The sequence below is a fragment of the Nerophis ophidion genome, linkage group LG09, assembly GCF_033978795.1.
Source record: "Nerophis ophidion isolate RoL-2023_Sa linkage group LG09, RoL_Noph_v1.0, whole genome shotgun sequence".
Lineage (NCBI taxonomy): Eukaryota > Metazoa > Chordata > Actinopteri > Syngnathiformes > Syngnathidae > Nerophis > Nerophis ophidion.
Window position 1 is genome coordinate 63,550,858 of NC_084619.1, and position 27,203 is coordinate 63,578,060.

A 27,203-nucleotide genomic window follows, 5' to 3' on the forward strand; every position below is an offset into this window, starting at 1 on the left:
TTGAGAAATGTTGTTCTTAAATGCATTTGTTGACAAAGTGGTGACCCTCGCCATGTCCTCTTTTGGGAACGACCGAGCATTTCATGGAAGCTGCTTTTATACCCAATCATGGCACTGTCACGCCAAATTTCTCAAATTTCTTCTCTCTGGAAGAAATTTGGCGTGACAGCCCCTCTAATGCTTGAAGGACCCCAATGAAGGTGGAAAGACCTTAAAGCAGCCTGTTTTAAAAGCATTATAATTGGCTGATTGTCATTGGTGAAAAATAACGGTGAGGAAAAAACATTAGCATTCCGCCATGCTAACCTTTCAAGCTATTTTTGCTTCGCTAATTTTGCAGCTGTAACCCTTAAGAGTCATATAACTTGGTATTGTCACTGCTGTCACGCCAAATTTCTTCTTCCTGGGGGAAGGTTTTTGTAGGGGGGAAAGAAATTTGGTGTGACAGCACCCACCTGTTCCCAATTAGCCCGTTCACCTGGGGGATGTTCCAAATTAGTGTTTGATGAGTGTTCCTCAACTTTGTCAGTCTTTTTTGCCACTTGTGCCAGCTTTTTTTAAACATGTCGCAGGCATCAAAATCCAAATGAGGTAATATTTGCAAAAAACATAACAAAAGTTTTCCAGTTCGAACATGAAATATCTTGTCTTTGCAGTCTATACAATTAAATATAAGTTGAAAATTATTAATTGTAATTAGTTTTTTATTTACCATTTACACTCCGTGACAACTTCACCGGTTTTGTATTGAACAAGTATATTTAATATTTTCTGGTCACAGTAACATTACGCACAATTTGAACAGAAACACTGTGTTTGAATATTTAAATTAAGCGGTTCTTTGGCGTTCCACAGCTTAAGAAGGGAGGACTAGGATAAAGGTAACACAAAAAGGTTACCTCTGGTTCCCCACAGTCGCACTCCTCCCCTTCCTCCACGTAGCCGTTGCCGCACTTCTGGCCTCCGTAGAGCACCTTGACCTCAGGCATGTTGTCCAGACACATGCCCACCCCTTTCTCCAGGCTGGCTGCAAGGTCCTTCTTACTGCACGTGCTGAACACCGTGGGGAACGGATGCCTGGAAGGGAGAAAGGAGGGAGGTGGGGGGGCGGAACCCGAATCATTTCAGAGAACTCCATGCAGAACTGGACTACTTCTTCTCCCGCACGGCCTTCAGTTGAATACTCAAAAGTTTTGTCCGACGTGCACGCCTAGGGACTCATTTTCTGTGCAGATGTTTCGCATTCGTGTCACACATAAGAGATACGCGTGGACTGCAATATGATGGCAGTCACACATAAGAGATATCCGTAGACTGTAATATGATGGCAGTCACACATAAGAGATACGTGTAGTCTGCAATATGATGGCAGTCACACATAAGAGATACGTGTAGTCTGCAATATGATGGCAGTCACACATAAGAGATATGCGTAGACTAGAACATGATGGCAGTCACACATGGGAGATACGTGTAGACTGCAATATGATGGCAGTCATACATAAGAGATATGTGTAGTTTGCAATATGATGGTAGTCTCACATAAGAGATACATGTAATTTGCAATATGATGGCAGTCACACATAAGAGATACGTGTAGACTGCAATATGATGGCAGTCACACATAAGAGATACATGTAGTTTGCAATATGATGGCAGTCACACATAAGAGATACGTGTAGACTGCAATATGATGGCAGTCACACATAAGAAGTACGTGTAGACTGCAATATGATGGCAGTCACACATAAGAGGTACGTGTAGACTGCAATATGATGGCAGTCACACATAAGAGGTACGTGTAGACTGCAATATGATGGCAGTCACACATAAGAGATACGTGTAGACTAAGTGACTAACCAGACTACCAAAGTAATAGTTAGTTGCAGCCTAAATGACTAATCGACCATCAAAATAATTAGTTGCAGTCTAAGTGACTAATTCACTATCAAAATAATGGTTAGCTGCAGCCTAAGTGACGAATCGACTATCAAAATAATGGTTAGTTGCAGCCTAAGTGACTAATCGACTATCAAATAATGGTTAGTTGCAGCCTAAATGACTAATCGACCATCAAAATAATTAGTTGCAGTCTAAGTGACTAATTCACTATCAAAATAATGGTTAGCTGCAGCCTAAGTGACGAATCGACTATCAAAATAATGGTTAGTTGCAGCCTAAGTGACTAATCGACTATCAAAATAATGGTTAGTTGCAGCCTAAGTGACTAATCGACTATCAAAATAATGGTTAGTTGCAGCCCTATGTGATTTATCAAATATAAAAATAATGGTTAGCTGCAGCCTAAGTGACTACCAAACTAATGGTTAGTTGCAGCTTAAGTGACTAGTTGACTATCACAATAATGGTTAGTTGCAGCCCTAAGTGACTAATCAACTATAAAAATAATGGTTACCTGCAGCCTAAGTGACTAGTTGACTATCAAAATAATGGTTAGCTGCAGCCTAAGTGACTAATCGACTATCAAAATAATGGTTAGTTGCCGCCTAAGTGACGAATCGACTATCAAAATAATGGTTAGCTGCAGCCTAAGTGGCTAATCGACTATCAAAATAATGGTTAGTTGCAGCCCTATGTGATTTATCAAATATAAAAATAATGGTTAGCTGCAGCCTAAGTGAGTACCAAACTAATGGTTAGTTGCAGCCTAAGTGACTAGTTGACTATCAAAAAAATGGTTAGTTGCAGCCCTATGTGACTAATCGACTATCAAAATAATGGTTAGTTGCAGCCCAAGTGACTAATCGACTATCAAAATAATGGTTAGTTGCAGCCCAAGTGACTAATCGACTATCAAAATAATGGTTAGTTGCAACCTAAGTGACTAATCGACTATCAGAATAATGGTTAGTTGCAGCCTAAGTGACTAATCGACTATAAAAATAATGGTTAGCTGCAGCCTAAGTGACTAATCGACTATCAAAATAATGGTTAGTTGCAGCCTAAGTGACTAATCGACTATCAAAATAATGGTTAGTCACAGCCCCAAGTGACTAATCGACTATCAAAATAATGGTTAGTTGCAGCCCAAGTGACTAATCGACTATCAAAATAATGGTTAGTTGCAACCTAAGTGACTAATTGACTATCAAAATAATGGTTAGTCGCAGGCCTAAGTGACTAATCGACTATCAGAATAATGGTTAGTTGCAGCCTAAGTGACTAATCGACCACCAAAATAATGGTTAGTTGCAGCCCTAAGTGACTAATCGACTATCAAAATAATGGTTAGTTGCAGCCTAAGTGACTAATCAACTATCAAAATAATGGTTAGTTGCAGCCTAAGTGACTAATCGACTACCAAAATAATGGTTAGTTGCAGCCCTAAGTGACTAATCGACTACCAAACTAATGGTTAGTTTCAGGCTTAGTAACTAATCGACTATCAAAATAATGGTTAGTTGCAGCCTAAGTGACTAATCGACTATCAAAATAATGGTTAGTTGCAGCCTAAGTGACTAATCGACTATCAAAATAATGGTTAGTTGCAGCCTAAGTGACTAATCGACTATCAAAATAATGGTTAGTTGCCGCCCTATATGATTTATCAAATATAAAAATAATGGTTAGCTGCAGCCTAAGTGACTACCAAACTAATGGTTAGTTGCAGCCTAAGTGACTAATCGACTATCAAAATAATGGTTAGTTTCAGCCTAAGTTACTAATCGACTATCAAAATAATGGTTAGTTGCAGCCTAAGTGACTAATCGACTATCAAAATAATGGTTAGTTGCCGCCTAAGTGACTAATCGACTATCAAAATAATGGTTAGTTGCAGCCTAAGTGACTAATCGACTATCAAAATAATGGTTAGTTGCAGCCTAAGTGACTAATCGACTACCAAACTAATGGTTAGTTTCAGGCTTAGTAACTAATCGACTATCAAAATAATGGTTAGTTGCAGCCTAAGTGACTAATCGACTATCAAAATAATGGTTAGTTTCAGCCTAAGTGACTAATCGACTATCAAAATAATGGTTAGTTGCAGCCTAAGTGACTAATCGACTATCAAAATAATGGTTAGTTGCCGCCTAAGTGACTAATCGACTATCAAAATAATGGTTAGTTGCAGCCTAAGTGACTAATCGACTATCAAAATAATGGTTAGTTGCAGCCTAAGTGACTAATCGACTACCAAACTAATGGTTAGTTTCATGCTTAGTAACTAATCGACTATCAAAATAATGGTTAGTTGCAGCCTAAGTGACTAATCGACTATCAAAATAATGGTTAGTTGCAGCCTAAGTGACTAATCGACTATCAAAATAATGGTTAGTTGCAGCCCTATATGATTTATCAAATATAAAAATAATGGTTAGCTGCAGCCTAAGTGACTACCAAACTAATGGTTAGTTGCAGCCTAAGTGACTAATCGACTATCAAAATAATGGTTAGTTTCAGCCTAAGTGACTAATCGACTATCAAAATAATGGTTAGTTGCAGCCTAAGTGACTAATCGACTATCAAAATAATGGTTAGTTGCCGCCTAAGTGACTAATCGACTATCAAAATAATGGTTAGTTGCAGCCTAAGTGACTAATCGACTATCAAAATAATGGTTAGTTGCAGCCTAAGTGACTAATCGACTACCAAACTAATGGTTAGTTTCAGGCTTAGTAACTAATCGACTATCAAAATAATGGTTAGTTGCAGCCTAAGTGACTAATCGACTATCAAAATAATGGTTAGTTTCAGCCTAAGTGACTAATCGACTATCAAAATAATGGTTAGTTGCAGCCTAAGTGACTAATCGACTATCAAAATAATGGTTAGTTGCCGCCTAAGTGACTAATCGACTATCAAAATAATGGTTAGTTGCAGCCTAAGTGACTAATCGACTATCAAAATAATGGTTAGTTGCAGCCTAAGTGACTAATCGACTACCAAACTAATGGTTAGTTTCATGCTTAGTAACTAATCGACTATCAAAATAATGGTTAGTTGCAGCCCTATGTGATTTATCAAATATAAAAATAATGGTTAGCTGCAGCCTAAGTGACTAATCGACTATCAAAAATAATGGTTAGTTGCAGCCTAAGTGACTAATCAACTATCAAAAATAATGGTTAGTTGCAGCCTAAGTGACTAATCGACTATATAAAAATAATGGTTAGCTGCAGCCTAAGTGACTAATCGACTATCAAAATAATGGTTAGTTGCAGCCTAAGTGACTAGTCGACTATCAAAATAATGGTTAGTTGCAGCCTAAGTGACTAATCGACTATATAAAAATAATGGTTAGCTGCAGCCTAAGTGACTAATCGACTATCAAAATAATGGTTAGTTGCAGCCTAAGTGACTAGTCGACTATCAAACTAATGGTTAGTTGCAGCCTAAGTGACTAATCGACTATCAAAATAATGGTTAGTTGCAGCCTAAGTGACTAGTCGACTATCAAAATAATGGTTAGTTGCAGCTTAAGTGACTAATCGACTATCAAAATAATGGTTAGTTGCAGCCTAAGTGACTAATCGACTATCAAAATATTGGTTAGTTGCAGCCTAAGTGACTAATCGACTATCAAAATAATGGTTAGTTGCAGCCTAAGTGACTAGTCGACTATCAAAATAATGGTTAGTTGCAGCTTAAGTGACTAGTTGACTATCAAAATAATGGTTAGTTGCAGCTTAAGTGACTAATCGACTATAAAAATAATGTTTAGTTGCAGCCTAAGTGACTAATCAACTATCAAAATAATGGTTAGTTGCAGCCTAAGTGACTAATCGACTATCAAAATAATGGTTAGTTGCAGCCTAAGTGACTAGTCGACTATCAAAATAATGGTTAGTTGCAGCCTAAGTGACTAGTCGACTATCAAAATAATGGTTAGTTGCAGCCTAAGTGACTAATCGACTATCAAAATAATGGTTAGTTGCAGCCTAAGTGACTAGTCGACTATCAAAATAATGGTTAGTTGCAGCCTAAGTGACTAGTTGACTATCAAAATAATGGTTAGTTGCAGCCTAAGTGACTAATCGACTATCAAAATAATGGTTAGTTGCAGCCTAAGTGACTAATCGACTATCAAAATAATGGTTAGTTGCAGCCTAAGTGACTAGCCGACTATCAAAATAATGGTTAGTTGCAGCCTAAGTGACTAGTTGACTATCAAAATAATGGTTAGTTGCAGCTTAAGTGACTAATCGACTATAAAAATAATGTTTAGTTGCAGCCTAAGTGACTAATCGACTATCAAAATAATGGTTAGTTGCAGCCGAAGTGACTAATCGACTATCAAAATAATGGTTAGTTGCAGCCTAAGTGACTAGTCGACTATCAAAATAATGGTTAGTTGCAGCCTAAGTGACTAGTTGACTATCAAAATAATGGTTAGTTGCAGCTTAAGTGACTAATCGACTATAAAAATAATGTTTAGTTGCAGCCTAAGTAACTAATCGACTATCAATATAATGGTTAGTTGCAGCCTAAGTGACTAATCGACTATCAAAATAATGGTTAGTTGCAGCCTAAGTGACTAGTCGACTATCAAAATAATGGTTAGTTGCAGCCTAAGTGACTAATCGACTATCAAAATAATGGTTAGTTGCAGCCTAAGTGACTAATCGACTATCAAAAATAATGGTTAGTTGCAGCCTAAGTGACTAATCGACTATCAAAATAATGGTTAGCTGCAGCCTAAGTGACTAATCGACTATCAAAATAATGGTTAGTTGCAGCCTCAGTGGACTGCGGGATGACACCAGCAGGCAACATCAAGTCTTATAGACATTCACCTCTTCCCTCTTCCTCTCACGCGAGATCCACCCAGGAATGTGGCCACTTAAATCCCTTCCCTGGTGTCGGAGCAGAAACCACGGTGCTAGATTGTTCTAAAAACTCACCGTGCGGACTCGCACGTATCAGGTTTGGGAGCGGCGCCACAGTGAGAAGGTGTTTATTATGACACCCGAGGCCAGCGAGCTTTAGAGAATATGACTTCCTCTCGGATAATATTGGCTCAAAGCCCTGCAGCGTCTCCTCCCGGTGTAGTTTTGCCCGAGCGGAACTAACAATTGGGCACATTTTAATTAGCCGGCTTCTTTCTCAGTGACAATAAACACACGGCTCAATATCTCATGCCTTCAAGATAGGAGTGGAGAGGGGGGAGGTGGGGGGGGGGGGTAGTTTCAATCCCGTCGTGTTGATCAAGATGCGAGGATCGCTTTCACAAAAGATAGTAATTAAGCCCCTCTCTAACATTTGTTTGCATGATTATTAGCTGAAATAGAAAAATTTCAACCCTGCACTGTGAATTCCTCAATCACATGTGCAGTGCACAGATAATTCCCGGCAAGCTACACACTACCAGGCCACAGTAGTATTTGAGCCCAAGGACTGGTAAGTTCTGATGATATTACCGGGGTAAACATATATAAGTTGAATAAAGGTGGGGAGGAGACCCTGCCCCAAGTGGAGGAGTTCAAGTACCTCAGAGTCTTGTTCACGAGTGAGGGGAGAGTGGATCGTGAGGTCGACAGGCGGATCGGTGCGGCGTCTTCAGTAATGTGGACGCTGTATCGATACGTTGTGGTGAAGAAGGAGCTGAGCCGAAAGGCAAAGCTTTGAATTTACCGGTCGATCTACGTTCCCATCCTCACCTATGTTCAAGAGCTTTGGGTTGTGAAGGAGAGGACAAGATCACGGGTACAAGCGGCCGAAATGAGTTTCCTCCGCCGGGTGGCGGGGCTCTCCCTTAGAGATAGGGAGAGAAGCTCTGCCATCCGGGGGGAGCTCAAAGTAAAGCCGCTGCTCTTCCACATCAAGAAAAACCAGATGAGGTGGTTCCGGCATCTGGTCAGGATGCCACCTGAACGTCTCCCTAGGGAGGTGTTTCGGGCACGTCCGACCGGTAGGAGGCTACGGGACGGTACAAGCGGCCGGATATAGTTTCCTCCGCTGGATGGTGGGGCTCTCCCTTAAAGATAGGGTGAGAAGCTCTGCCATCCGGGGGGAGCTCAAAGTAAAGCCGCTGCTCCTCCACATTAAGAAAAACCAGATGAGGTGGTTCCGGCATCTGGTCAGGATGCCACCTGAACGTCTCCCTAGGGAGGTGTTTCGGGCACGTCCGACCGGTAGGAGGCTACGGGACGGTACAAGCGGCCGGATATAGTTTCCTCCGCTGGATGGTGGGGCTCTCCCTTAAAGATAGGGTGAGAAGCTCTGCCATCCGGGGGGAGCTCAAAGTAAAGCCGCTGCTCCTCCACATTAAGAAAAACCAGATGAGGTGGTTCCGGCATCTGGTCAGGATGCCACCCGAACGCCTCCCTAGGGATGTGTTTCGGGCACGGGACGGTACAAGCGGCCGAGATGAGCTTCCTCCGCCGGGTGCCGGGTCTCTCCCTTAGAGATAGGGTGATAAGCTCTGGCATCGGGGAGTAGCTTAAAGTAAAGCCGTTGCTCCTCTACATCGAGAAAAGCCAGATGAGGTGGTTCGGGCATCTGCTCAGGATGCCACCCGAACGCCTCCCGAAGAAGGTGTTTCGAGCACGTCCGACCGGTAGGAGGCCACGGGACGGTACAAGCGGCCTAAATGAGTTTCCTCCGCCGGGTGGCGGGTCTCTCCCTTTGAGATAGGGTGAGAAGCTCTGCCATCCGGGGGGAGCTCAAAGTAAAGCCGCTGCTCCCTCACATCGAGAAAAGCCCGATGAGGTGGTTCGGGCATCTGGTCAGGATGCCACCCGAACGCCTCCCTAGGGACGTGTTTCGGGCACGTCCGACCGGTAGGAGGCCACGGGACGGTACAAGCGGCCGAAATGAGTTTCCTCTGCCGGGTGGCGGGTCTCTCCCTTAGAGATAGGGTGAGAAGCTCTGCCATCCGGGGGAAGCTCAAAGTAAAGCCGCTGCTCCCTCACATCGAGAAAAGCCCGTTGTTGTGGTTCGGGCATCTGGTCAGAAACACCTCCCTAGGTAGGTGTTTCGGGATTGTCCGACCGGTAGGAGGTCACGGGGAAGACCCAGTACACATTGGAAAGACTACGTCACCCGGCTGGCCTGTGAACGCCTCGGAATCCCCCGAGAGGAGCTGGACGAAGTGGCTGGGGAGGGGGAAGTCTGGGCTTCCCTGCTTAGGCTGCTGCCCCCCCAGACCTGACCTCGGATAAGCGGAAGAAAATGGATGTATTCAAGCTTCTATCTAATGACGACATGGTCACAGACAGCTGCTGTCAGACTTCTACAAAAGTCATTGGGCTCTCACGTCGGAGGACATTGTTATGTCCTGTCACCTCGCGTCAAGTTCTATCTTGGAGGCCTGTCACGCTCACCTCGCTCTATTTGTTTCCTCTCCTTCCACTTCCCACACAGACGAACGCAGCCCTCGGCCGGTCTGCCGCCTGTCGGGCCGCCTCAAAGCGCCTCTCTACGGATCCATGGGCGCTCCGGTCCTAATTGCAGCTGGCAGCGTCGCCGATAATCACGTCAATTGGATGCGGAGCGACCCGCTGCCTCATTAGCAAGTCCAGCAAGTGAGAGCGCCTCCAAAAAATATGAGCCGACGAGCTCGGATGCTTTGTCACGATCCGTTTCGACACTTTTGTAGGGGAAAAGGTCACGTGTGTGATGGGTAAAAAGGACTTGTAAGTATTCAAACTAGTCAGGGACACCATAAATACTCCCTAATTAGAGAGCTACACTATATTGACAAAAGTATTTGGCCACCCAACCAAATGATCCGAATCCGGTTTCCTAACCACTTGGCCTGGTCACGGGTGTTTCAAATCAAGCACTTGGGCATGGAGAATGTTTCTACAAACATTTGTGAAAGAACGGGCCGCTCTCAGTGATTTCCAGCATGGAACTGTCATAAGGGACCGCCTGTGCAACAAATCCAGTCGGGAAATTTCCTTGCTCCTAAATATTCCAAATTCTGCTTCACTATAAGAAAATGAAAGTTTGGGAACAACAGCAACTCAGCCGCCGCCTGGTAGGCCACGTAAACTGACAGAGAGGGGTCAGCGGATAGTGCAAAGATGTCGCCGTCTTCCTGCACAGTCAGTTGCTACAGAGCTCCAAACTTCATGCGACCTTCCAATTAGCCCACGCACAGTACGCAGAGAGCTTCATGGAATGGGTTTCCATGGCCGAGCAGCTGCATCTAAGCCGTACATTACCAAGTCCAATGCAAAGCGTGGGGTGCAGTCGTCTAAAACACGTCGCCACTGACTCTAGAACACCGGAGAAGCGTTCTCTGGACTGATAAATCAAGCTTTTCCGTCTGGCAATCTTAAGGATGAGTCTGGGTTCGGAGGTCCCCAGGAGAACGCCACATTTCAGACTGCATAGTGCCGAGTGTGAAATTTGGCGGAGGAGGAATTATGAGTTTGGAGCAGGGACCCTTCCTCTTCCAACATGACTGTGCACCAGTGCACTAAGCAAGGTCCATAAAGACATGGATGAAAAAGTCTGGTGCGGGTGAACTTGACTGGCCTGCACAGAGTCCTGACCTGAACCCCGACAGAACACCTTTGGGATGAATTAGAACGGAGACTGAGAGCCGGGCCTTCTCCACCAACATCAGTGTGTCACCTCACCCATGCGGTTTTGGAAGAATGGTGGAAAATTCCAATAAACACACCCCGCAACCTTGTGGACAGCCTGTGGAGAAGAGCTGGAGCTGTAATAGCTGCAAAAGGTGGACCCACGTCATATTGAACCCTATGGGTTAGGAATGGGATGGCACTTCAAGTTCATATGTGAGTCAAGGCAGGTGGCCAAATACTTTTGACAATATAGTGTATGTTTCCCTCTCCACTTTCTCATGCACTCCATATGATTGTTAAAATAAAATCAATTTCCAACCCTCTTTATGTAGAAGTATAATTCTACCATTAACTGTGTTTTAAAATATCCTGATGCAACTTTTTCAATATCAATACAAATATTGGAGCCTTGTGTATCGTCCAATAACGATATTGATCTGATGTGATATCAGCATGAATCATATGTACTTTTATTTTTTTGTAACCTACCATGTTGAAAAAAAAAAAAAAAAAGGACCGATCGCATGAAATGACCAAACGGAGAACAACAGTAGGGGAGGATGGGAATCTTCAATTTTAATTCTGATTCACGATTTAGAAATCATTTTTAAAAATCCATGTTATTGCTGATACTGGACTGATATCCAATATCAATATTGGATCGGGACCCCCCCAAGCAAAGTGAGGAATGGGAACATTTATTACTTTAAATCAACTTTAGTCACACTTATTTAGGGTAAATATTCCGGCTTTATGTGACGAGTACTTAAGTAACTTGCAGTAGAAGGACTGCCGTGAATAAACAACTAGACATTTTAGTCGAGTCGACTCCAGATGAAGTATTTTTGAAAGCGAACTTGTGGTGTGTGAATAATTTACCAGCGCTGGGACTCATGCAGACTTGTCGGGATCACATCGTCGTTTTCCCCAAGTGTTGCCATTCGAAAGAACCGCGGTTCACTGAGGGAAAACATGGCACCAAAACATGCGACTCACGGATCAACTATTATACTACTATTATAAAGCATTTATCTGCCAATAATATCAGTTCGATATTATTGGATATCTCTAGTCAATCCTGATGTTATTAGGGACCGAGGACCCTATTGTATTTCTAAGGTTTTATTATTATTATACCACCGCCGCCTCTTTGAGCTGTAATTTGACCTCCTTAACATGCTTCAAAACTCACCAAATTTAACACACACATCAGGACTGGGGAAAATTGCAATCTAAAAAAAAAAAAAAAAAAAAAAAAAAAAAAAAACTCAAAATTGCACTTTAGCGCCCCCTAGGATAAAACACAGACAAAACTGTGTGTAATTTCCGCTACAAATGTCGTAGAGACATGAAACAAAAACCTCTATGTAGGTCTGACTTAGACCTACATTTCATCAAATGACATCCTTTAGCAAAAATCAACAGGATGTTGGCAAAAACCCTTCAAAACAAAAGTTTCCTAAAAAAAAATGTAATTTTTGCCTCTTTGAGCTGTAATTTGACCCCCTTAACATTCTTCAAAACTCACCAAATTTTACACACACATCAGGACTGGCGAAATTTGCCATCTAATAAAAAAAAAAAACAACCCAAAACTAGAAATTGCGCTCTAGCGCTTCCTAGGAATAAAACACAGACAAAACTGCTCCCAGGAAAAAAAACACAGACAAAACTGCTTGTAACTTCCGGTAGGAATGTTGTAGAGACATGAAACAAAAACCTCTATGTAGGTCTCACTTAGACCTACATTTCATTATTTGACATCCTTCAGCAAAAATCAACAGGAAGTTGGCAATTACCCCTTCAAAACAAAAGTTCTGTAAAAACCCGTCACCTTTTATTAAGCATTATCTCCTCTGAACGCGTTTGTTGTGTCGGCTTCAAACTCGCACAGGAGAGAGAGTGAACCTTTCTGATTAAAAGCTGTGAAAAGAGTTTTAATAACTGCTCTGGTTTTGATTTTACGAGCCTTCAAAGAACGGCTGAGCTGATGCTGATGCACTGCTGCCGTCTCAAGATGGCCGCTTAAAAGCAGGAAGCACCAGCGTGACCACACAAAGCAGAGAAGGTAGGTACTGTGTGGGTAAAGATATTTAGACTGGGTGAAAGGAGGAGGCACCAGTTTGACACCAGGATACAGAGAAGGTAGGTACCTACAGGTATAGATATGTTGTCTGGGTGATGGCAGGAAACACCACCAAAAGTCGGTCCCGTCCATCGCTGCTTGCAGCTTTAATTGATATTATTTTATTGCTTGCACACTATTTTTGTCGACATTTGGTAAACTATACTGCATGTTAGCATGACTCGAGATTGCAATTTAACTGTGCGGTGTTTGTAATGTAACACAAAATGTTAAAATGCGAGGCGGGCCTTGGCTTTCGTGAGGTACCCGACTTGCAAAGTTCGCCACCCCTTTTTTGTTCTGGCCGAACATGGGAATACGGCGCCCGAGCAGACGTTCCATCAGACAAAAAGCAGATGACTGGCATTTGGAGGCAGCAGAGTCAAATCTGTTATTGCGCCCTGGACTCGCCTTATCGGCCCCGCTGTTTACTAACAGTCCATCGCTTGCAGCCGCGCTGTTATCTCGCCGACCCAGGCGACGTGGGCGGAGTGCTGGAGCAGAGGCTCCAGCGTGTGTGTGAGTGTGTTCTGGCAATGCTGACTTAATGGGGACATCGCTCTGTTTACACACTCACCTTTAGGAGACCTAAGACGGTATGGGGACCAAAAAAACAGGTCCCCTAAAGGGAAACCTTTTTAGATAATAGACAGATGCCTAAGTGATTTTTAAGCTTTGGCCCACAAAACATGTTTACTGGTTAGTTTGAGTGTGAGACATTTGCAAGGCAGCCCCTCATCGGGCTGTAGCTGGTACTGCACTCGCTGCTCTGCTCACACTTCTTCCGTGTATAGTTATTCACTTCCACCTGGTCCCCATAACAAAGGTGTTTTTTTGTTTTTTTTTTAATGGTCCTCAGTATTCACGTACAAATGTGTGTGAATTATGCAAAATTATTTAAATTTGGTCCCCATGAACCATATTAACTCTTTTTTCCCCAGGGTCGCCAGTTTGTATGATCAGCACATTACTTCATTAATCCAGAGATTTAAAGACGGGTATGAGCCAATTGGGCAGTGGCCATGTTACTTCAATTTTTTTATGCCTCCACAACCCGTAGAAAGGGTGGTCCCCACAAGTCAAGATCAACAACTTGGTCCCCATTCCGTTTGATAACCAGTGTGTGTGTGTGTGTGTGTGTGGCCTGCCTCACAGCCCACAAGAGCAATTATGAACATGTAGAGCATCGTTCTACAGTACAAATGATAACGACACAGCCGAGGTTCATTCATCCGTTTCAACGGAACTCTGTAGACCGGCCAAAGTTCAAAGGAGATGAAAACTTCGCCAACTTGTTCAGAACAGCTTAAAAAGGGGACCGTGGAGGAGGGGGTGGTCAGCGTGCCTCCTGCAGGAACGGGGTGTGTGTGACCCGGCTTTGAAGCCAGCGACAGGTGAGTGGTTGTTTGTCTAATCACCTGTCGCCTTCATTAACAGCAGCCGGCCCGAGACACGAGGTTGGAGTGGGAGCCAGGGAGCCAGAGAGAGACACAGACTGACAAAAACACAACGGACTGAAAAGTCCTGGCGATACATGCGTGTGAAAATAAAACACTGTTGTACTTTAAATTCCGGGCTCTCGTGGCAGTGCTCCGAAAAACCCACTAGAGGGCGACCTCTACGAGGACCTATGATTTTTATGCTTTTCTGACCCTCGTTACAAAGTTGGGTGCGAGTTTTCAACAATGCCAAGGCGTCAAATTGTAAAGTTCATGCATTTTGGAGTGAGATTCCACACAGTTTTTGGATGCGTCCGTTCGCGGTCTGGCTACCTTGTGAACATTGGACCATGAAATACAGTACAGGCCATAAATTTGGAGTCACCTTCTCCTCATTCAATGTGTTGTCTTTCTTTTCATGACTATTTACATTTTATATTGTCACATCAAAACTATGAATGAACACATCTGGAGTTATGTACTTAACAAAAAAAGGTGAAATAACTGAAAAATAGCCACCCTATGCTCTGATAACTTGTCAGGTTCAAACACTGATGACATCTATTAAACAAGACAAAAGGCAAAGAATCGAACAGAGACAGAATTAAATTTTGGACTCAGATCTGAGGAAAGACATGGCCACTGCACTCTCTGTACAGCCCCGCACCACGCTCTGTCCCAAGATCCATCCATCCATCCATCTACTTCCGCTTATCCGAGGTCGGGTCGCGGGGGCAGCAGCCTAAGCAGGGAAGCCCAGACTTCCCTCTCCCCAGCCACTTCGTCTAGCTCTTCCCGGGGGATCCCGAGGTGTTCCCAGGCCAGCCGGGAGACATAGTCTTCCCAACGTGTCCTGGGTCTTCCCCGTGGCCTCCTACCGGTTGGACGTGCCCTAAACACCTCCCTCGGGAGGCGTTCGGGTGGCATCCTGACCAGATGCCCGAACCACCTCATCTGGCTCCTCTCGATGTGAAGGAACAGCGGCTTTACGTTGAGCTCCTCCCGGATGGCAGAGCTTCTCACACTATCTCTAAGGGAGAGCCCCGCCACACGGCGGAGGAAACTCATTTCGGCCGCTTGTACCCGTGATCTTATCCTTTCGGTCATGACCCAAAGCTCATGACCATAGGTGAGGATGGGAACGTAGATCGACCGGTAAATTGAGAGCTTTGCCTTCCGGCTCAGCTCCTTCTTCACCACAACGGATCGGTACAACGTCCGCATTACTGAAGACGCCGCACCGATCCGCCTGTCGATCTCACGATCAACTCTTCCCCCACTCGTGAACAAGACTCCTAGGTACTTGAACTCCTCCACTTGGGGCAAATCTCCTTCCCAACCCGGAGATGGCACTCCACCCAAGATCGTACTCATTTTTCTTTATTTGATTTTCTCCCCGCCCCGCCTTCCCACAGCTGCTTCCTCAGGGAAGTGGGTCGTAAACAGCGTTGCCTTCGGTTCCCGAACAGTTCAAAAAGAGTTCTATAAAATAGTTCAAAGAGAGTCCCATAAAATAGTTCACAGAAAGAGTTCCTGTGGAAATTTGGCAGATTCGGCTATCAGTCCGCTTTGTAGTCCGAGTGGAGTTTTACGAGCATTCTTCTTGGAAGGTTTCAGCCGTTTGTATTTTTGTCCAGAACACAATGTAATACAAATTTGTTTGTGATAATTTAGAAACAATTATTCTAACATAACTGTTTCGCACACTCTTGGTATTCTCACCTTGAGCTTCAAGGGATGGTCACCTGAAATGGTTTTCACTTCACAGGTGTGCTCGAAGCTCAACTAGAGAATGCCAAGAGTGTGCAAAGCAGTAATCAGAGCAAAAAGGGTGACTATTTTGAAGAAACTAGAATATAAAACATGTTTTCAGTTTATTGTAATGTTGGTGATTAGGGGGGTACTTGGAACGGTTTCTAAGGTGGTACTTGGTGAAAGAAGGTTTGAGAACCGCTGATCTAGACCAGTGTTCCGTTGTTGGGCCCTGAGGGACCCCTGTCCGTCCATCCATTTTCTACCGCTTGTCATAATTCTTCAGTATTACTAAAACCAAGAGTAAGATTACTAATTCAGTGGTACCATTTCTTGGTTAAGGTTAAGAACCCCTGATGTAGACCACAAGGGATGGTTTCTAATATGGATTAAAACCCTCTTTGGTCCCCTTTTAAAAACATCACACTTGATCCTCGCACACTTCTGGGTCACATTTGATTACTAAAAAAAGACAATATGAGTCCTACCCAGTGGAGGGCGTCATGATGCAGCCGCCGCGGTCCGCCGTCATCCTGCAGCCGCAGCCGCGCTCCGGCGTGTCGTGGTTCATTCCGAAGTTGTGTCCCAGCTCGTGGGCCAGCGTCACGGCCGCACCCAGCGCCACGTCGGAGTGATCCTGCAGTACCGAGAGGTAAGCGCATGTGAGAAACGCCGATTTCCAATGCACGGACCGAAAAGGTGTGAGAGAGTGATCGGAGCATACACTTAGTCACTTTTATGACCTTTCCTCTAGAAGGTCTTACCTTTGTCCATGTGATGTCAGATGAAAAAAATTGAGCCACAATACCCAGCAATATGTTAGGAGAAGAAAAGGTGAGGCCTTTAATCCCAGGAACACCACACCTACCGCAAAGCATGGTGGTGGTAGTATCATGCTCTGGGCACTGTTTTGCTGCCAATGGAACTGGTGCTTTACAGAGAGTAAATGGGACAATGAAAAAAAGGAGGATTACCTCCAAATTCTTCAGGACAAACTAAAATCATCAGCCCGGAGTTCGGGTCTCGGGCACAGTTGGGTGTTCCAACAGGACCATGACCCCGAACACACATCAAAAGTGGTAAAAGGAATGGCTAAATCAGGCTAGAATGAAGGTGTTAGGACGGCCTTCCCAAAGTCCTGACTTAACCGTGTGGACAATGCTGAAGAACCAAGCCAATGTCAGAAAACCGACACATTTAGCTGAGCGGCACCAATTTTGTCAAGAGGAGTGGTCACAAATTCAAGCAGAAGCTTGCCAGAAGCTTGTGGATGGCTACTGTCAGAATAATTGTATACACGTTATCACACAACTTTGTGTTCCCATGAGTTCAGGTCGCCCTGCGAGAAGACAAGAGCTGTCTTTGTCCTTACCAAGCAAAATACTCAACCTCCACTGTGTGCGATGGGATGCGACGTGGAGGTGTCGGTTTCTTTGATCTATTGAACAGCCACAGAAAGACCTGGCCATGACCCGAGATCTACAAAGCAGAGAGGGAGCAAGACCTGACACCGCTCTAGGCACCTTTTCTTTGAACCGTTTCTGAACGAGTGCGGCAGCTGTTTAAGACCCAACTCCCTTTAAAAACAGCTGCAGCCATCTAATCAGGAAATGCCCAAATAAATGAGGAGGCGTGGAGCTGTTTATGACCGCCCTCCTCTTACTACTACTCAGTGGCCTAGTGGTTAGAGTGTCCGCCCTGAGATCGGTAGGTTGTGAGTTCAACCCCCGGCCGAGTCATACAAAAGACTATAAAACAATGAGATCCATTGCCTCCCTGCTTGGCACTCAGCATCCATCCATCCATTTTCTACCGCTTATTCCCTTTTGGGGTTGCGGGGGGCGCTGGCGCCTATCTCAGCTACAATTGGGCGGAAGGCAGTGTACACCCTGGACAAGTCGCCACCTCATCGCAGGGCCAACACAGATAGACAGACAACATTCACACTCACATTCAAACACTAGGGCCAATTTAGTGTTGCCAATCAACCTATCCCCAGGTGCATGTCTTTGGAAGTGGGAGGAAGCCGGAGTACCCGGAGGGAACCCACGCATTCACGGGGAGAACATGCAAACTCCACACAGAAAGATCCCGAGCCTGGATTTGAACCCAGGACTGCAGGACCTTCGTATTGTGAGGCAGACGCACTAACCCCTCTGCCACCATGAAGCCCTGGCACTCAGCATCATAGGTTGGAATTGGGGGTTAAATCACCATAAATGATTCCCGGGCGCGGCACCGCTGCTGCTCACTGCTCCCCTCTCTTCCCAGGGGGTGATCAAGGGGATGGGTCAAATACAGAGGACAAATTTCACCACACCTAGTGTATGTGACAATCACTGGTACTTTAACTTTAACTTAAAAACAACTGAAGCCATGTAATCAGGAAATGCCCAAATAAATGAGGTGCGGAGCTGTTTATGACCCTCCTCCCCTTAAAAACAGCTGCAGCCATGTAATCAGGAGGCATTTCACTCCCTCCTCAGAGCGGCGGGGCGACATTGTACGAGGGAACAAATGCACGCGATGTCCTTATGAGCTAATTTTAATCCTGTCTCTGTTTGATTTCTTGCTTCTTGTCTTGTCTAACAGATGTCACCGATGTTTGAACCTCACAGCTACCAAAAGTGCCTTGCAGGTAAACTTGCCAAGGCACATGAAAGCAAATATCAACATTGCTGTATGTATACTTTTGACCCAGCAGATTTGCTCACATTTTCAGTAGACCCATACTAAAGTACTAAAAGAACCAAACTTCATGAATGTTTTCTTTTGACCAACAAGTATGTGCTCCAATCACTCTGTCAGACAAAAATAAGAGTTGTAGAAATTATTGGAAACTCAAGACAGCCATGAGATGATGTTCTTTACAACCCCCATGCACCCTCAAGGACCCTGCCGAGAGTATAGAGCTAGTCCACAGTTCCACGACCAGGACGAAAACCACACTGTTCCTCCTGAATCCGAGGTTCGACTATCTGGCGTAGCCTCCTCTCCAGTACACCTGAATAGACCTTAACAGGAAGGCTGAGGAGTGTGATCCCACGATGTGTTTTGTGGACTTGGAGAAGGCATTGGACCGTGTCCCTTGGGAAGTCCTGTGGGGAGTGCTCAGAGAGTTTGGGGTATCAGACTGTCTGATTGTGGAGGTTCGCTCTCTGTACGATCAGTCAGAGATCGGTCCGCATTGCCGGCAGTAAGTCGGACCCGTTTCCAGTGAGGGTTGGACTCTGCCAAGGATGCCCTTTGTCACCGATTCTGTTCACAACTTTTATGGAGAGAATTTCTAGGCGCAGTCAGGGCATTGAGGGGATCCGGTTTGGTGGCTGCAGGATTAGGTCTCTCCTTTTTGCAGATAATTTGGTTCTGATGGCTTCATCTGGCCAGGATCTTCAGCTTTCACTGAATCGGTTCGCGACTGGGATGAGTATTAGCACCTCCAAGTCCGAGTCCATGGTTCTGGCCCAGAAAAGGGCAGAGTGCCATATCCGGGTTGGGGATTGAGACCCTGCCCCAAGTGGAGGAGTTCAAGTACCTCGGAGTCTTATTCACGAGTGAGGGAAGAGTGGAAATTGAGATCAACAGGCGGATCGATGAGGCGTCTTCAGTAATGCGGACGCTGTAACGATCCGCTGAGCTGGTAGGCAAAGCTCGATCTACATTCCCATCCTCACCTATGGTCATGAGCTTTGGGCTATGACCGAAAGGACGAACTCACGGGTACAAGTTGCCAAATTGAGTTTGGGGGTCTCCCTTAGAGATAGGGTGAGAAGCTCTGCCATCCAGGAGGAGGTCAAACTAAAGCCAGTGCACCTACACATCGAGAGGAGCCAGATGAGGTGGTTCGGGAATCTGGTCAGGATGCCACCCGAACACCTCCCTAGGGAGCTGTTAGGGCACGTCCGACTGGTTGGAAGCCACAGGGAAGACCCAGGACACATTGGGAAGACTATGTCTCCCGGCTTGCCTAGAAACACCTCAGAATCCCCCGGGAAGAGCTGGACGAAGTGGCTGGGGAGAGGGAAGTCTGGGCTTCCCGACCCGACCTCGGAAGCGGAAGAAGATGGCTGGATGGACAAGTATGGCTAAGTAGGTAAACCTTTTGACCACGACTGTATCCACGAACGCCTAATGGCGTCGAGCTGATAGTCATTTTGTAATTCAGAAAGCCAGACCTCACTGCTAGCTCATTTTTATTGATTTATCTTCAAGGCGTCATAAATAATTCAGTTATGTTATAGTGAAGAGGGCACACCTGCTTGTGTGGAAAATACATTTTGATTGAACCGAGCACTGGCTGGCACCAACAATTCATCCCAAGTAATAAAAATGTAAATGTGCTTTTTGTGTAAAACACCTTGAGATTGAACGACCGCAACACTCGGAGGGCTGCCCGGGGCCTTCAGCAATTATACATTAAGTCATACCTTGTGGTGGCGGTGTGTCCAAAAAGGTACTTCATGTTCGCAAATGCCCTTGCAGCAAATGACACAGTTATTTTTTTATTTAGGGACAAATGCACTGCGGGCCACGTCTGAAAGTCGGACTTTTAACAGCGACTGGACAACAAAGTGTGAATGTATTGAAATTGCTGACTTTGTGGTGTCTTTTGTACTCGAGGTTGAGTTGTTTTCGGCTGTTTAACTCTTTCGATCAAATACATGTAGCACTGAATTTGACCACCAGAAGGCGATAAAGCTACACCTTAAGTCGAATTGCGTTAAAAAACTAGTTTTTCACAATGTTTGCTGTGTGTATTAACACCAAACCTTCTATTTCAGGGCTATTCAACTACATATTGAAGAGGCCCACGGTTTCAAGACCATTGAAATGTGAATGTTCGTCAGAAAGTGCCTCTGCACGTTATATATACAGGCTAACCTCCTCCAAACTCCAAGGACAACGCTACGAACTATGGGAGACCGGGCTTTAAGCTCCGCTGCTACCAGTCTGTGGAAAGCTCTTCCTGACAACCTGAGGGCACCTCAGACTGTGGATGCTTTTAAAAAAGGCTTAAAACCCTTTAAGCCTTCACGGTGGCAGAGGGGTTAGTGCGTCTGCCTCACAATACGAAGGTCCTGCAGTCCTGGGTTCAAATCCAGGCTCGGGATCTTTCTGTGTGGAGTTTGCATGTTCTCCCCGTAAATGCGTGGGTTCCCTCCGGGTACTCCGGCTTCCTCCCACCTCCAAAGACATGCACCTGGGGATAGGTTGATTGGCAACACTAAAAAAATTGGCCCTTGTGTGTGAATGTGAGTGTGAATGTTGTCTGTCTATCTGTGTTGGCCCTGCGATGAGGTGGCGACTTGTCCAGGGTGTACCCTGCCTTCCGCCCGATTGTAGCTGAGATAGGCGCCAGCGCCCCCCGCGACCCCGAAAGGGAATAAGCGGTAGAAAATGGATGGATGGATTAAAAACCCTTCTTTTTTTTTAAAAAAGCCTTTTTATAGATATGCGTGCTGGTTCTAGCTATTGGGCTGTGTCTAGTTTAATATTTTATTTATTTTCATTATCTTTTTATTATTACTATTTTTTTTACAATGTGGCACAACATAAAGTGCTTTTTTTTTTACAAATAGAATATATTATTATTATATTTCTTTGACATTGTGTTTAGTTATTTACAAAGTAAACACATGGGCTTTCACACTGCACTGTCGATGAATGCTTGCCCTTGCTACTCGTCCCCAGCGTGTGCAGCTGGACAGATAGTTAACAGCTTGAAGAAGCAGAAGCTACATCTTAGGTTTAATTGCGGTAAACCGCATGTGTGCAATGTTAGCTGTGTGTATTAACACCAAACCTTCTATTTCAGGGCTATTCAACTACATAACAAAGAGGGCCACAGTTTCAAGACTCCAAAGGTTCAGAGGCCGGACATCGAAATGTGAATGTTTCATCAGAAAGTGCCTCTGCACGTTATATTTCTTTTACATTGTGTTTACTTATTTGCAAAGTAAAGACATGGGGTTTCACACTGCACAGTCGATAAATGCATGCCCTTGCTACTCGTCCCCAGCGTGTGCAGCTGGACAGATAGTTAACAGCTTGAAAAAACAGAAGCTAAGTTTTCTTGATGATTCTTTTGAATCATTTTTCTTCTTCGGTTTGATTTCTTTATACGTTGTCCTTTATTTAGGTTTGAAAGACTAAAAATATAAACATTAAAAAAGAAGACGATGGCTCTATCGACCCTGAAAAAAAATCTAAATAAATTGCAAAAATCGTGATTTTACCGGCGACTGGACAACAAAGTGTAAATGTATTGAAATTGCTGACTTATGTGCTCCAGGTCGAGTTGTTTTGTCTGTTTAACACTTCCGATCAAGTACATGTAGCACTGAATCTGACCAGCAGAGGGCGATAAAGCTACACTTTAAGTTTAAGGGTGAAGTATCCTGCTCAAGGACGGACACAACGAACGTGACGAGGTTGGTAGAAGCTGGGGATTGAACCAGGAACCCTCCAAACCTGCGCCACGCCGTACCCGTTACGTAGTCAAATAGCCAGAAGAGGAAGGTTTGGCCCTCACCATGACGATGCCTCCAGACTGCTCGGCCGTGCACATGCTCATGATGGGCGCCATGCCGATGGTGGTGCCCTGGAAGTAAACCCCACTGCAAAGCAAGCAGAACAGCAACACATGAGCTTGTAATTAAGTCCTAAAATGACAAACAGAAATTAATATTTCAATTGTTTTGTGACTCCTTTCGCAGACTGAATAACGGACTATTACTTTTTTAAATCCTTTTCAACCTGTATTCAATTGAATAAACTGCAAAAACAAGATATTTAATGTTCCCACAGAGAAACGTTGGTATTTTTTGCAAAGATTACCTCATTTGGAATGTGATGCCTGCAACATGTTTCGAAAGAGCTGGCACGGGTGGCAAAAAAGACTGAGAAAGTTGAGGAATGCTCATCAAACACTTATTTGAAACATCCCACAGGTGAACGGGCTAATTGGGAACAGGTGGGTGCCATGATTGGGTCTAAAAGCAGATTCCATGATAGCTTTTAAGGACGGGAGCGAGGGTCACTACTTTGTGAACAAATGCATGTCGAACAGTTTAAGAACAACATTTCTCAACCAGCTATATTGCAAGGTATTTAAGGATTTCACCCTCTACGGTCCATAATATCATCAAAAGGTTTAGAAAATCTGGACAAATCACTCCACATAAGCCGTGATATTACGGTTCTTCGATCCCTCAGGCGGTACCACATCAAAAAACGACATCAGTGTGTAAAGGATATCACCACATGGGCTCAGGAACACTTCAGAAAACCACTGTCAGTAACTACAGTTGGTCGCGACATCTGTAAGTGCAAGTAAAAACTTTACTATGCAAAGCCACAGTCATTTATCCACAACACCCAGAAACACCGCCGGCTTCTCTGGGCCTGAGCTCTTTTAAGATGGACTGTAGTTTTTCCCTGTTGCGACTTGAATGATCGACAGTTTATTCATTCAATTCAAGTTAATGTGACATGTTTTTTCCACGCTAATAGTTTAGCACTAGTCAGGTTTCTGGGGTAACAAAAACAATTTATTTTTTCTTATTGTTACTTCAATATAATGAGTGAATTTACTCATACATTTCTCCATCTTGTTAGGTAAACATTATTGTTAGTGTATAAAATACCTTAGGATGTTGGACCAGCCAGGTCATCAACCCATTTTGAGTTTTGTCTATGTAAGGAAATACATGCCCATATATGGTCATTGATTTTGTACTTAACACAGTAAATGACAAACCATAATGTGAACCACAATGCTATCTTATTGTGACTTGAATGCATCTATTATTTATACATAAATATATACACAGTTGTTATTTAGACCTTATGAGCTGAGCGTTGTCGTGAGGCCTCTGAGGTAGCAGCTTGACTTTGCGCCAGTCGAGGAACTCGTGAAGGGTAGCGAAGGGATCCTGGGTGACGGGACATTTGTCGTGGTCGCTCCACACCTCCAGACCCACCAAGGCCACGCGGATGTTCAGCGCTCGGTAGAACTGGGGGGGTAAAAAAAAAAATATGTCGAGAAAAGTGTGACATTATGAAGGTGAAGTGGCCAGGTGAACAAAACAGACAGATATTATTATTACCATTATTTACTTGTACTACCATTTTTAAAGGGGTGGAGAGTCTACCTTGTCAACATAATTGGCTATTTCTGCCAGTCTTTGTTTCACCTTCTCCACGTCCTTCCCCTGTTTCTGGAACTGCGAGGACGAAGCAAAAGTAACATGTTATTGCCGGTGGGAGAAGAAAACAAAAAGGTAAGAAAAACAAAATAAAAACACATTGAATACATGTTTTAATTTGACAAAAATGTGTCAATAAATAAAGCTATTTTAGCAATTTTAGATAAGGAATCCAACACCTTTAAATGTGTTGATAAAAACTACATACAATAAACCCCAGATTTCAACCAGAACTTACAGTATTAACACTTTTTAGGGCGCAAAAAAGTCCAAACAGTAAATACTTAACTAATTAGCCAAACCACCAAAAACTATATTTACAGTATTAACACTTTTTAGGGCGCAACAAAAGACTTAACTAAGTAGCCAAACCACCATAAACTATATACACAGTATTAACACTTTTTAGGGCGCAACAAAAGATTTAACTAAGTAGCCAAACCACCATAAACTACATTTACAGTATTAACACGATTTAGGGTGCACCAAAAGTCTAGACAGCAAAGACTTAACTAAGTAGCCGACACACCAATGAACTATACTTACAGTATTGACAGTTTCTAGTGCGTAACAAAAGTCTAGACAGCAAAGACTTCACCAAGTAGCCAAGCCACCATAAACTATATTTACAGTACTGACACTTTTTAGGGCGCAACAAAAGACTTAACTAAGTAGCCAAGCCACCATAAACTACATTTACAGTATTAACACGATTTAGGGTGCAACAAAAGTCTAGACAGCAAAGACTTCACTAAGTAGCCAAGCCGCCATAAACTATATTTACAGTATTAACACTTTTTAAGGCAAAACAAAAGTCTAGACAGCAAAGACCTAACTAAGTAGCCAAGCCACCATAACCTATATTTACAGTACTGACACTTTTTAGGGCGCAACAAAAGACTTAACTAAGTAGCCAAACCACCATAAACTATATATACAGTATTAACACTTTTTAGGGCGCAACAGAATACTTAACTAAGTAGCCAAGCCACCATAAACTATATTTACAGTATTAACACTTTTTAGGGCGCAACAAAATATTTAACTAAGTAGCCAAACCACCATAAACTATATTTACAGTATTAACACGATTTAGGGTGCAACAAAAGTCTAGACAGCAAAGACTTAACTAAGTAGCCGACACACCAATGAACTATACTTACAGTATTAACAGTTTCTAGTGCGTAACAAAAGTCTAGACAGCAAAGACTTCACCAAGTAGCCAAGCCACCATAAACTATATTTACAGTACTGACACTTTTTAGGGCGCAATAAAAGACCTAACTAAGTAGCCAAACCACCATAAACTATATATACAGTATTAACACTTTTTAGGGCGCAACAAAATACTTATCTAAGTAGCCAAGCCACCATAAACTATATTTACAGTAATAACACGATTTGGGGTGCAACAAAAGTCTAAACAGTGAAGACTTACTTCACTAAATAGCCAAGCCGCCATAAACTATATTTACAGTATTAACACTTTTTAAGGCAAAACAAAAGTCTAGACAGCAAAGACTTAACTAAGTAGCCAAGCCACCATAAAATATGTTTACAGTATTAACACTTTTTAGCGCGCAACAATAGTTTAGACAGCAAAGACTCAACTAGGTAGCTGACATACCATAAACTATACTTACAGTATTAACACTGTTTAGGGTGCAACAAAAGTCTAGACATGAAAGACTTAACCAAGTGGCCGACACACCAATGAACTATACTTACAGTATTAACAGTTTTTAGTGCGTAACAAAAGTCTAGACAGCAAAGACTTCACTAAGTAGCCAAGCCACCATAAACTATATTTACAGTATTAACACTTGTTAGGGCGCAACAAAAGACTTAACCACCATAAACTATACTTACAGTATTAACACGATTTAGGGTGCAACAAAAGTCTAGACAGCTAAGACTTAACTAAGTAGCCAAGCCACCATAAACTATACTTACAGTATTAACACTTTTTAGGGCGCAAAAAAAGACTTAACTAAGTAGCCAAGCCACCATAAACTATATTTACAGTATTAACACGATTTAGGGTGCAACAAAAGTCTAGACAGCTAAGACTTAACTAAGTAGCCGACACACCAATGAACTATACTTAAAGTATTAACAGTTTTTAGTGCGTAACAAAGGTCAAGACAGCAAAGACTTAATTAAGTAGCAGAGCCACCATAAACTATATTTACAATATTAACATGTATTAGGGCGCAACACAAGTCTAGACTGTCAAGACTTCACTAAGTAGCCCAAACACCATGAACAATATTTAATGTATTAACACTGTTTAGGGTGCAACAAAAGTCTAGACAGCAAATACTTAACTAAGTAGCCCACACATCACAAACTATACTTACAGTATTAACACTTTTAACTTTTTTGAGAGATGTTTGATATAAAAGCACAGTCTGTGCTTTTGAAAGGCGGGGCCTGTTGACGTCATCTAGGGTTTCAACGGAGCTGTGCTTGTTAGCTTTAGCCGTTAGCAAAAGACAGAAAAAGTTGAGGAATGCTCATCAAACACTTATTTGGAACATCCTACAGGTGAACGGGCTAATTGGGAATAAGTAGGTGCCATGATAGGGTATAAAAGCAGCTTCCATGAAAGCTTCTAAGGTCGGGGCGAGGGTCACTTCTTTGTGAACAAATGCATGTCGAACAGTTTAAGAACAATATTTCTCAACCAGTTGTTGCAAGGAATCTAGGGATTTCACCATCTACGGTCCGTAATGTCATCAAAAGGTTCAGAGAATCTGGAGAAACCCCTGCACATATGCGGCAAGGCCGAAAACCAACCGATGCCCGTGACCTTCGATCCCTCAGGCGGTACTACATCAAAAACCAACATCAGTGTGTATAGGATATCACCACATGGGCTCAGGAACACTTAAGAAAACCACTGTCAGTAACTATAGTTCTTTGCTACATTTGTAAGTGCAAGTTAAAACTCTACTACGCTAACTAAAAGCCATTTATCAACAACACCCAAAAACGTCGCCCGAGCTCATCTAAGATGGACTGATGCAAAGTGGAAAAGTGTTCCATTGTCTGACAAGTCCAGATTTCAAATTGTTTTTGGAAACTGTGGACGTTGTGTGCTCCAGAACAAAGAGGAAAAGAACCATCCGGATTGTTATAAGCGCAAAGCTCAAAAGCCAGCATGTGTGATGGTATGGGG

At 43.5% G+C, this 27,203-nt stretch overlaps 1 protein-coding gene across 3 annotated transcripts in view; it reads right to left on the reverse strand.

Moving 5' to 3' along the window:
* Positions 1–27,203, reverse strand: part of LOC133559624 (disintegrin and metalloproteinase domain-containing protein 12-like) — a 158,286-nt gene that overhangs the window by 35,697 nt on the left and 95,386 nt on the right. For all 3 annotated transcript variants that reach the window (XR_009808209.1, XM_061911558.1, XM_061911557.1), the window contains exons 8-12: positions 23,969–24,040; positions 23,661–23,830; positions 22,348–22,432; positions 16,304–16,452; positions 900–1,077 (exon numbers count right to left, since the gene is read on the reverse strand). Coding sequence is in view for 2 of the 3 variants with exons in the window: in XM_061911558.1 (XP_061767542.1) it covers positions 900–1,077; positions 16,304–16,452; positions 22,348–22,432; positions 23,661–23,830; positions 23,969–24,040 (654 nt within the window). In the remaining variant the exon portion in view is untranslated. The remainder of the gene's footprint in view (positions 1–899; positions 1,078–16,303; positions 16,453–22,347; positions 22,433–23,660; positions 23,831–23,968; positions 24,041–27,203) is intronic.